The sequence below is a fragment of the Lipotes vexillifer genome, unplaced genomic scaffold (assembly GCF_000442215.2).
Source record: "Lipotes vexillifer unplaced genomic scaffold, Lipotes_vexillifer_v1.1 scaffold126, whole genome shotgun sequence".
NCBI lineage: Eukaryota > Metazoa > Chordata > Mammalia > Artiodactyla > Lipotidae > Lipotes > Lipotes vexillifer.
The window spans coordinates 1,337,164-1,348,050 of record NW_006778324.1 but is presented as its reverse complement, the minus strand read 5'-3'; the positions used below and the strand labels follow the sequence as shown (position 1 = coordinate 1,348,050).

At 53.5% G+C, this 10,887-nt stretch overlaps 1 protein-coding gene across 1 annotated transcript in view; it reads left to right on the top strand.

Moving 5' to 3' along the window:
- The window catches only part of SPNS3 (SPNS lysolipid transporter 3, sphingosine-1-phosphate (putative)), a 45,325-nt gene that overhangs the window by 3,332 nt on the left and 31,106 nt on the right, over positions 1-10,887 (top strand). The window contains exons 2-7 of the mRNA XM_007451608.1: positions 904-969; positions 5,699-5,835; positions 6,379-6,530; positions 7,243-7,309; positions 8,034-8,188; positions 9,027-9,179. Coding sequence (XP_007451670.1) covers positions 904-969; positions 5,699-5,835; positions 6,379-6,530; positions 7,243-7,309; positions 8,034-8,188; positions 9,027-9,179 — 730 coding nt within the window. The remainder of the gene's footprint in view (positions 1-903; positions 970-5,698; positions 5,836-6,378; positions 6,531-7,242; positions 7,310-8,033; positions 8,189-9,026; positions 9,180-10,887) is intronic.

The following is a 10,887-nucleotide window of genomic DNA, read 5'->3' as shown; positions in this document are numbered from 1 at the left end:
AAAAAAAAAAAAAAAAAAAAAAAAAGTGATGACAGGGCCAGAGCCTCACAGCTCAGATGAGCAGGTGCCTGGGACCGTGACTAACTCTGAAGTACCCCCAAGGGGCTGAGGGGATTTCGGCCTAGCAATCTCTTGGAGGGGCTTCAGAGCAAGAGCCTGGCACCCTCAGGGACCGAGGTCGGACCTAAGTGGGACCTAAGTGGGACCCTCTGAAGCTCTCATGGGTATTCCATGTTTGTGTGTTCATGCCTCTGGAAGAACATGCTTGTGTGTGCATGTGTGCAGGCCAGGGCACATATGCCTTTGCATGTACATGCTCATGCAGGTATATGTATGTCTATGAATGTCTGGAGTTTGTATACAAGCAGGGCTGCACAATCCCAGGGACTTTCATTTACACTGTAGTCTAAGTGAATGGCTGCCGTCACTATGACTATGACGTGAATGGCAGCCCTGCACGTGTGCAAATGCATGTGTCTTTACGTGTACATCTCAGTGTACGTATGTCCGGGTGTACGAGACTGGGCTTACATGCCTGTGAATGCAGGCTCCTGTATGTGTATGTCTCGGTGCCTCTGGGAGTATATGTCTCTGGGTGTGCCTGTTTGTATGTAGCTGTGTGGATCTGCATGTCTGTGTGCCTGCATGACTAAGTGTCATGCTTGTGCATGAATGTGTGTGTATATCTGTGCCTTTGGGATGTGCTGGCTCCTGTATCTGTGTGTGTGTGTGTGTATGTGTTTGTGTGCATGTGTGGGAGAGAAGGGAAGAGAACAGTGGGCCCGGGTGCCACACCGGTGCTGTGCTGGTTGGCTGCAGGCCTGTCCCAAATGCAGGGGCAGCTGCCTTTAGAGGCCTGGCAGGCAACTTCCCATTTCCTGAGCACTGTCCGTCTGCCCACAGGAGTCCTCCTGGACGTACAGAAGTTTTTTCAGATCAGTGACAGCAATGCTGGTTTGCTTCAGACAGGTAAGGAGGGAATCCCCAGCCTGGGGCCCTGGGCTCATGCTAGGTGGGGGTCTTTCAGCAGGTCCTGTTCTGTGTCCATCTCCAGCTGCTGGGAAATGGGTACCAGGCTGAGCCTCACTGAGTCCCTTGGCACAGAGGATGGGTGGTATTTGGGTGGGAGGGACAGTCTGGGTCGGAGAAGGAGGCAGCACAGGCTGAGATCTGGTGCCTGAACAGCCTCGTAGGGTTTGAGGGTAGGAGCTGTGGGAGAAGCAGGGGGAGCCGGGGCTGGAAAGGGCTCCCGAGTGGAGTTGCTCACTCATCCTTCACATCTGTTAAGCTCAGCTTTGTAGCCGGGGTTGAGAATTTCTGACGTGTGCCCTCCTCTCACGGACCTGATCACTAGGACACAGACAGACAGACAGTGGACTTCCCTGGCAGTCCAGTGGTTAAGACTCTGGGCTTCCACTGCAGGGGGCATGGGTTCGATCCCTGGTTGGGGAACTAAGATCCCACATGCCTCGAGGTGCAGCCAAAAAAAATAGAAAAGGTAGACAGAGACACGTACCCCGCCCATGGGCTCAGGTGGGGTCTGGGCCCACTGGGGCCTACATTCCAGCAGTGGGGAGCAGCCACACCTCCCATTCCAAGGTTGGGGCGGTTGGGGTCACGAGGCATGAACTTTTCCCCAATGTCTGGATGGCGACACACACATGCACACACACATGTATGCACACACTGTCACAACACAGGATCATGTGTGTGTTCTTTAGAGTTTTGAGAGAATTCATGTACAGATCAAGCCTGTATATTTCTTTCCTAAAATAGATCTGCCTGAGAACAAGCATCTGGCTTTTTTCCCACCTCCCCTTTAATACTCACCTGTCCACCATTTAAAAAATATATTTATTTATTTATTTGGCTGTGCCAGGTCTTAGTTGTGGCATGTGGGATCTAGTTCCCTGACCAGGGATTGAACCCGGGCTCCCTGCATTGGGAGTGTGGAGTCTTAACTGCTGGACCACCAAGGAAGTTCCTGTCCACCATTTTTGGCAGGAAAATACACCTCTCCCCATTCTGAGTTTTACTAGGTATAAAAACCTCCAGGGTACTAGACAGAGGGACCCCTCATGGCTGTTTGGCTTCTGTTGATGAGGGCCTGGGAAGGGGGCAGAGAGAGCATCGGTAGAAACCAATTGGGGATGTTTCCTCCAGGCTACAAACCCAGGGATGGCAAGGCACCAAGACTTATCTAGCTGTCCCGCTCGTGTGTGACAGTCTACTATTTATCTACGATTGAGAATTCAGAAGTGAGATGGTTGTCTCAGGGATGGGTATCAACACATTTATTTCAACTAAAAAAAATGAAGCCAACATTTTAATATCTTTCTTTTTTCTTTTTTTTTTTTGCGGTATGCGGGCCTCTCACTATTGTGGCCGCTCCCGTTGCGGAGCAAAGGCTCCGGACGCGCAGGCTCAGCGGCCATGGCTCACGGGCCCAGCCGCTCCGCGGCATGTGGGACCTTCCCGGACCGGGGCACAAACCCGTGTCCCCTGCATCGGCAGGCGGACTCTCAACCACCGCGCCACCAGGGAAGCCCTTAATATCTTTCTTACAGACAACCAGTCTGATTTGTCCTACTGATTTGGCAAATGAGGACTGGCTTTGCCCATAAGCCTTTATGGTAGACATTTCCCGTAAACTGAATGAGCTTGATCTGCAGCCCTAAGGATTTGGATGAAAATATAGTTTAAAAAATACAATCATGCTGGAAATCACATCCTTCTCAACTATTTAAACTTATGATAAAAATGCCTCAGATGTCAGCTGAAAACATGCAAAAGGGTACACAGTTCTGTAAACCGAGGCACCGAGCAAAAGAGGTAGATCACTGGTTAGACCACCATATTTTCCAATTGCTCCTGTCTTGGGGCTGAGGCTGGCAGCTGGTGCTTATCTTCCAGTCATTGTAACCAAAGGGAGACTGTGTCTCGGTTCAATACCCACAACCTTCTAGATTAAACAGATAATAGAATCTGAGTCAATATTTCCCTTCCCTGGTTCTTACCATGGTGAACAGGATTATTACTACAAGGCCCCGATAAGTGAGCTGTGGGGAGGGACAAGTTTGTGTGTATGAGAGAGAGCGGGCGGAAGCCTGTGAACACGGGGACATGCTTGTGAGTGTGTAGTGGGGAATGTGCATGTGCGTGTGAGTGTGTGTGTTTGAGATTGGATGAAGGGAAGGGGGTTCTCTGCAGAAGCAGCCCAAAGAGGTGTGTGGAAAGGGCAGTGGGCTTGGAGGCCTGATGACCAGGCTTGTCCCCAGAGACCTCAGGTGAGTCTTTTCACCTTTCTGGGTCACCATGCAATGGCCCTAAGACCCACCCTGCTGTCTGTCTGCAGGGTGGTAGACTGGAGGAAACCGATGACTCAGAGGGCGCGGTGTAGTCTAAGAGGGGGGTGGAAGGTGGAGGGAAGCAGTAGTCAGACACCCCTCGCCCCACCACTATGGGACAGAGAAGCTGCTGGAGTTAGTTAACTGATTTACAATATTTAAAATGAACACTGATGTGGACCTTACCGTGTGCCAGGTGCTAGTCTAAGGGCTTAATAACATTAACTCATTTAATCTCACAACAGTCCCATGAGGCAGGGATTATTATTATGCCCATTTTATGGATGACGTACCTGAGGCACAGAGAGGCTATGGGGCTTGCTGAAGGTCACACAGCTGGTAAGTGACAGAGCTGGGATTCAAATCCAGGTAGCTGCTTATAGAGTCCTTCTCTGAACCCTGTGCTCCTTAATTACTCCCACGTTGTCACAGAAATGATTTTAATCTGGAGAGCGAAGGCGTGCCTGCCTTCCACTTAGGGGCGGGCGTCTCCATCCCAGGAGATCTGCAGGTTTAAGGTGTTTATATCCTGTAAAGGATCCCTACCCCAAATCTCATAAAAGTATGAGATTTGGGGAAATATTTTTTAAGCTTTAGGTAAAGAAGATGTGCATTAACAAGACACAAAATGACTCCCCCCAGAGGAAGACTGATAAATTTGACTACATCAAACCTAAATTCTTCTGTGTGATGGTGATTGAAACTGTAAGTGCAATTAGCAATAATAATAGATGACGTTTGTTGGGCATTTACATAAAGCCCGTCAATGCCTTTTATATGCTTTACTTTATTTAATCTTCCCCATAACCTTATGGGGAAAGTACTATCATACTCTGTAGTTGATAAAACGAAAACAGGAGAGTTAAGGATTTTGTCCAAAGTCACACAACTAGGAAGTGGTGGGGTCAGGATGTGAGCCCAGGTATTCAGTCGCAGAATTTGCATTTTAAATCCTTAAAACAAATAGAAAGGCCTGGGAGAAAATTATCAACAAAGATCCCGATAGAAAAATAGGCAGAGGATGTGAACACAGAGCCTGCTACTCAGCCTCCCTTGGAAAAAGAACAATGCAGATTAAAACGTCAGCGAGACGCCATTTGTGTTTCAACCATTAAATGAACAAAAATAAATCGATTGATCCTAGCAAGTGTCAGCAAGCAATATACATACTTCTATTCAAGTGTAAATTGATACAGCCTTTTTGGAGGCCTATTTTGGCAGTAGTTATCATATATTTAAATGCCGTTCACACCAAAGACCTTTCTCAGCGGAGGATTAAGTCAAACCATATTAAACTGCCGTTTTTGTAGGTCAAAACTGGCTTAATTTCCGCAATTGACTATGGCTCAACCCAGTAATAGAGCGGGTCAGGGCGAAGTGGGAGGGGCTGGAACCTGAGCTGGGACGAATCTGGACATTCATTGGGCTCAGGAAATGTCAATCATCTGTGCTCCTGAATGAAGACGCAGACGCTGGGCGGGGCCCCCCAAAGCCTAAGGCCCTTGGGTGGTGGCACCGGGTGGAGGAGGGTCAGACCTTACCCAGGCCACCTGGCGGCTCTCGGAGGCAGTGGAGGCGATTTTGAGGAACAGAAGCCGTGAAGGTAGTTATCCACGTGGTATAGTCAAGCAAAAACGTGGCAGTTTCTTTGTCTTCGCAGAATAGCAAACGCATTCACTAATCCAGTCACCAATTCATAAGCGTTTAGTACTTTAAAAAACTGTATAAATACAACTGCAGCGTCAGGGGTATGTTTTACCTACTTAGGAAGACCAAATCTTTTACAGCCTCCAGGGGCCGCTGGTTTATAATCACTGTGCTCATTCTAAACCGTGCTCGTCCGCTCGGAGCAGGCACCTGGCCCGCCCCCCGCCCCCTCTTGCCTTCCACGCCCTGCCTCCAGCAGGGCCTTGAGGGCAAGGTCCCTGTGAGTTCTCCGAGAGACAGGGCCCTGGCAGCTCCACGCCGGGCTCTGTGTTCACTTCTGTCTCACGTTTACACGGCCTGGGAGGGGGATGTTGACTTCTCCACTGCTGGGCTGGTGTTCAGAGAGGTGGAGTTAGTAACCCAAGGCTGCACAGTGAGCAAGCAGCAGAACTGAGATTTGAGTCGGGGCCCTGCCCCCACCCTTCCCTCCCAGTCCCCCTGACTCTGGGCAGTGGTGGGGATTGGGTTGGGGGATTCACCTTATCTTTTCCTCCTCCCAGCCTCCACCCACTGCCAAGCTTGTGGTGTCTGAGCCGGTTCCCTTTTCTGGGCCTGCTGGACCCATCTGCCTCCCCGCCCCCACCCCACCCCCTCCGCCTTTGTTGAGCCGGGGATGCATGCTGCCCCCTGCGTGTCTCCTTCAGTCTTCATCGGCTCCCTGCTGCTGTCTGCACCCGTGTTTGGCTACCTGGGCGACCGACACAGCCGCAAGGTGACGCTGAGCTTAGGTATCCTGCTGTGGTCCGGAGCAGGCCTCTCCAGCTCCTTCATCTCCCCGCGGGTAGGTATCCTCACCCCTTCCCAGGCCCCCGGGGGCCCCTCCCCCTCTTTTTCCTCCCTGATCCAGCCCCAGCAGAGCTGCTTCTGCTCCACTGCAGGCTCCAGGCTGGCTGGGGGATTGTCTTCTAAGGGCTGAGAGAGGGGCCTTCTGAACAGGCTGTTGGACTTTCTTAACAGGAGCCTTCCTCTCTGGCATCTCCCGCTGCTGCCCGTGGCTTCACTTCCACCCGACTGTGCTGGGGCTGGGGGTGCGGGTAACTGCTACTGTCTGTGGGAACTGGCCTGGTTAGCACAGATGATGCTCAGGAAGAGGGCTACTCAGGGCAGGGAGTTGGGGGTGGCTGTGGACACCAGCAGGGGGCACCCGTGTGGTTTGGGGAGCCTGGACTGGGAGGATAATGAGGTGTCTGGAGCCCTGATCTCCCCCTCCTCCCCTGGGGCACGTGTCACCAGATGCCCTCGGGTCCCTCTGACAAACCCTCAGGTCCCCTTGCCCCGAGGGTGATTTCTGGAACTCACTGCGGTCTTGTGCCTGTTTGCCCAGTACTCCTGGCTCTTTTTCCTGTCCCGGGGGGTGGTGGGCACTGGCACTGCCAGCTACTCCACCACTGCGCCCACCGTCCTGGGAGACCTCTTCGTGAGGGACCAGAGAACCCGAGTGCTGGCCGTCTTCTACATCTTTATCCCTGTTGGAAGGTTGGTATTACCCGGGATCCACTTCCCTGGGTGGTAAACTGAGGCCCAGAGGAGTCAGAAGAGGAGCCGGGCTGGGTGGAGGAGACATCAGAGCAGAAAGCCTTGGAATCCCAACTCTACCCCTTCCTCACTGTGTCACTTTACCTCTCTGAACCTCAGTTTCCTCATCTGTAAATGGGGCCAATAACACGAACTGACAGGCTATGGTGGGAGTTAGAGATACGTAATGAGGATGCTCCCTACATGCTAGTACACTCCAGGAAGGGGTGAGAAATAGCGGCGCAGCAGAGTGGGCTGCACAGGGAGGGGCCGGCTCTGGGAGGGGAGGCAGACAAATGTCTTAGGGTTGGGCCATGCACTCCATAGTGGGGTAGGACAGGGTGGGTTTTGCAGTCAGGCCCCTGAGCTCTGACTCAGCTTTCCTGAAATCTCCTGACTTGGGCAGGGCTGAGACTTGGGGAGGTGGGGTGGGTGGTCCCCAGATAGAGAGACAGTGGATGTTTGGGATGGGCCTGGAGCCAGAGGTCACCTGTGACTTGACCAAGGGCAGTGGACATCTGGGCCTCACGTGGCTCACTTTTCCCAGTGAAAAAGGCAATGAGCTGCAGAGAGCCGGCTCCCTGGGGTCGGGGCACCCCGGCTCAGGCTGGCCTTGGGGTCTCAGGGCTGCCTCCCTTCCCTCACTGCCCATTTCCCCTGCCCCCTGTCGCAGTGGTCTGGGCTACGTGCTGGGGTCGGCTGTGACGGAGCTGACCGGGAACTGGCGTTGGGCCCTCCGAGTGAGTCCAGCTTCCTTTTCTTCCCTCCGCTTTCCCCGTGGGCCGGCAGGGACTTTCCAGCCTCCAGTGGCCTTCGCCCCTTGGCACGGTATCTGGCGCCATGGGGGGTGTTCAGACATCAGCAGCTCAGACATTTGGGGTGTCCTATGGACCACGGCCTCTGGAAGTCGTGCCCCTGGTTCAAATCCCAGCTGCTCAGTTTGCTAGCTTGCTAGCTGTGTGATCTCAAGCAAGTCACCTCCCTCTTCGGGGCCTCACTTTGCCTATCTGCAGAGTGGGGGAGTGAAGTCTACCTTATGGAATCTTGAGGATTAATGAAACAAGGGATAGGAAGACACTAGGGCAGGGCTGGTGTGGCAGATGGAGGTGGAGGTCTGGGCCTGGAAAAGGGACAGTTATTGGGGGCAGCAAGTACTCAACAGTCAGGGTCAGTGTAGTCAAGCCTCCAGGTCTCAACCATGTCAGGCTCAGAGGTCCCAATAGAGTGGTGTCTGTATAGGACAGACAGGTGTTAAGTCAAACCCCAAGGGGACCCTGCTCCCCAGAGAGGCTGCCCTCTCAGGGGTGAGGGGGTGAGAAACAGTGGTTTGTCAAGCTCTGTGTATAACCAGCTCCCAGGAAGTGAGTCCCTCCCCAGCCTGGACCACAGAGTTCAGTCACTGCCAGGATCTCCTGGGTCGCAGGAGTGTGTGGCCCTGAGCTTCCTGGGCCCTCCTGTCCCCAGATCATGCCCTGCCTGGAAGCCGTGGCCTTGATCCTGCTTATCGTCCTGGTTCCAGACCCGCCCCGGGGAGCTGCTGAGAAGCAGGGGGTGGTGACCGTTGGGGGCCCAAGGAGGCCTCACACCTGGTGTGAAGACGTCAGATACCTGGGGAGAAAGTGAGTGTCCTTGCTCCTCCCTGCATGTCACTGAAAACCCCTCTGTCTGCCCCGGCATCACTGACTTCCTTCCCTCCACCTCCAGAGAACCCTCCCCGACTGCCCCAGTGTTCACAACCCTCTTCCTTCTCTGAGCTCCCACTCACCAACTGAGATGCCCCTCCCCCACTCAGAGGCCCCCTCCTCCTAGCCATGTGACGGAATACGGGCTGGGAGAGAGGGAGGAAGACACTGTGAGCTCCAGCCTTGGCTCTGCCCTGCCTTATCCCAGAGTGACTTGAGACTTGGAGCCTCACTTCCCTCATTTATTCAGTGGACATAGTTCTCCAGCTTTGCCGGCTTCTCAGGTTACTGGGAAGATGCCCGAGTGAATCACTCACCTCTCTGAGCCTCATGGGAGAGCATCCTTCCTCTGTTCCAGGCATGGTCGGGGAGGCAGACAGGAGTCACCGACATGGCCGGGTCTCATGATTTACCAAAATATGGGGCACGGGCAGGACCCCACTCTCTTTGTTACAGACCCACGAGCCGAGTGGAGGGCACTCAGAGGAGGGTGGGGCAGCACAGACAGCTTGCTGGAGAATGTGATGTTGGATTTGGGTCTGTCAACCTGGGGAGACTTGGTCAGGCAGAGAGGAGGGAGGAAGGGACAGCAGGAGGGAAGGTGTGGAGGTGGGAGGGGCAGGCTGCTTAGGGAGTGTCGGGAAGGATCTGGAGCCACCTGAGTGCCAGGGTGACCTGAGTGCCCAGGAGAGGGGGGAGTGGGGCGGATAGGAGCAGATAGGCCCCCGCAGCCCCAGCCCTCTCCTGAGTCGAGCCAGATCATGTTTTCTTACAGCTGGAGTTTTGTGTGGTCGACCCTTGGAGTGACAGCCATGGCCTTTGTGACTGGAGCTCTGGGCTTCTGGGCCCCCAAGTTTCTGTTCGAGGCCCATGTGGTGCATGGGCTGCAGCTTCCCTGCTTTCGGGAGCCGTGCAACAGCCAGGACAGGTGAGGAGGGGCGTCTGGGTGCCCGGGTCAGGGGGGCTCTTGATGGGGAAGTTCTCAGGAGGTTCTGAGCCCCCAGTTTCAGCCTCTGTGGGCTTATGGAGCTCTGGGCAGACACCGGGACTTGGGGGCCCGCTGGCAGGTGGCAGACCTGGTTTTAGCTTGGGCAGAGCCCCTGCTGCTTTGAGCGGCCACAGGCAGCTCCCTTGTCCTCTCTGGGCCCCAGTCCCTGTCTTCCTGCTCTTGGGCTGCTATGGGGGTCCAGAAAGCACTTGTGGGTGGGTGAGACTTCTCTGGGGCCTCTCCTTCGGAGGGACCCGTAGTGTGAGGTTGTCCCATTCTACAGATGGCAAACTGAGGCACTGGGGTGCTTCATTACTTCTCTGGCTTAGGGATTTCACACGTGCACTTGTATGTTCTCTGCCTCATTTGAGGCGCTGACAGTCCTGGGAAAGCTGCTCTTCTCACCCTGCTGTTCTCCTGTCCCCCCAGCTGACCCTGTTCTCCAGGGGCTCCGTGACCTCCTGATGGAGCGGGCATGTCTAATCCTCTCTTATTTGCTTCCTCCTTCTCCCTGTTGATGCTTTCCAGTCGCCTTGCGGATGCCTCCTCCTCCCTGATCCTGCCCCGATGGGTTTCTCAGAGTTCCTCAGGGCTCCGTGTTCTCCCCTGAGGCCTCAGTGACACTAGTTCTCTGCTGGCAGCATTGACATCTACCCCCTTCTCCCCAGCCTCCTCTCTTGCCTCTACCTCCCTCCCTGATGCCCAGAGAGAGCTTCGTGTCATTTCCAGAATGTCCCCTGCTCCGTCACTTGTCTGTGCCTTTGCCCAAGCTGTGCCCTTTGCCCATAGCTACCTTCCCTTTTCTCATCATTACTTCTTATAAGCTTTAACTTTAGTTCAGGCCCTATGCTAAGCCCTTTACGTGAAAAACCCTCTGAGGTTTTATAATAATAAACCCTAGTATTCGTGTATTACAAATGAGGAGGCGGAAGATCAGAGAGGTTAAACAAATTGTCCAAGGTCACACAACTCCAGTAGCAGAGCCAGGATTCAAACTCATCTGACTCCAAAGCTTCTGCTCTTAAGCTCCATGTACTGTTGCCTCTGGAGACTGCTTGGTACTGTTAATTGACTTGAACATCTCCCCACCAGCTGGCATACAGTGGGTGCTCAGGCAGCATCCAGTAAGTGAATGAATGAATGAATGCATCAAAAGATACCGTGATTTTTTTTTTTTTTTTTTGCCACACCAAGCAGCATGCAGGATCTTAGTTCCCTGACCAGGGATTGAACCCATGCCTCCTGCAGTGGAAGCATGAACTCCTAACCACTGGACTGCCAGGGAAGTCCCAGGATATTGTGATGTTTATCCTGGCTCTACAGCTAGATTCTTGGATCTCCCCAGAGGCAACGACTGAGTCCTAAAAGTCCCACTGCAGCTTGAAAAAGTGGGGAAAAACCAGGTCTCCATCCCACTTCAGGCATTAACTGGCTGTGTGTTCCTGGGCCAGTGATTTCCCCATTCTCTGCTTCAGCCTCTTCCTCTAACTCAGCTTATTCCCAGAACCTGGGTGAGAAACTGTGTTAGGGCCCTAGGGCTGATGGAGCGAATGACCACACACTCGGTAGCTTCAAACAACAGAAATTTTTCCCATAGTTCTGGAGGCCAGAAGTCCATAATGCTTTCACTGGGCCAAAACCAAGTTCA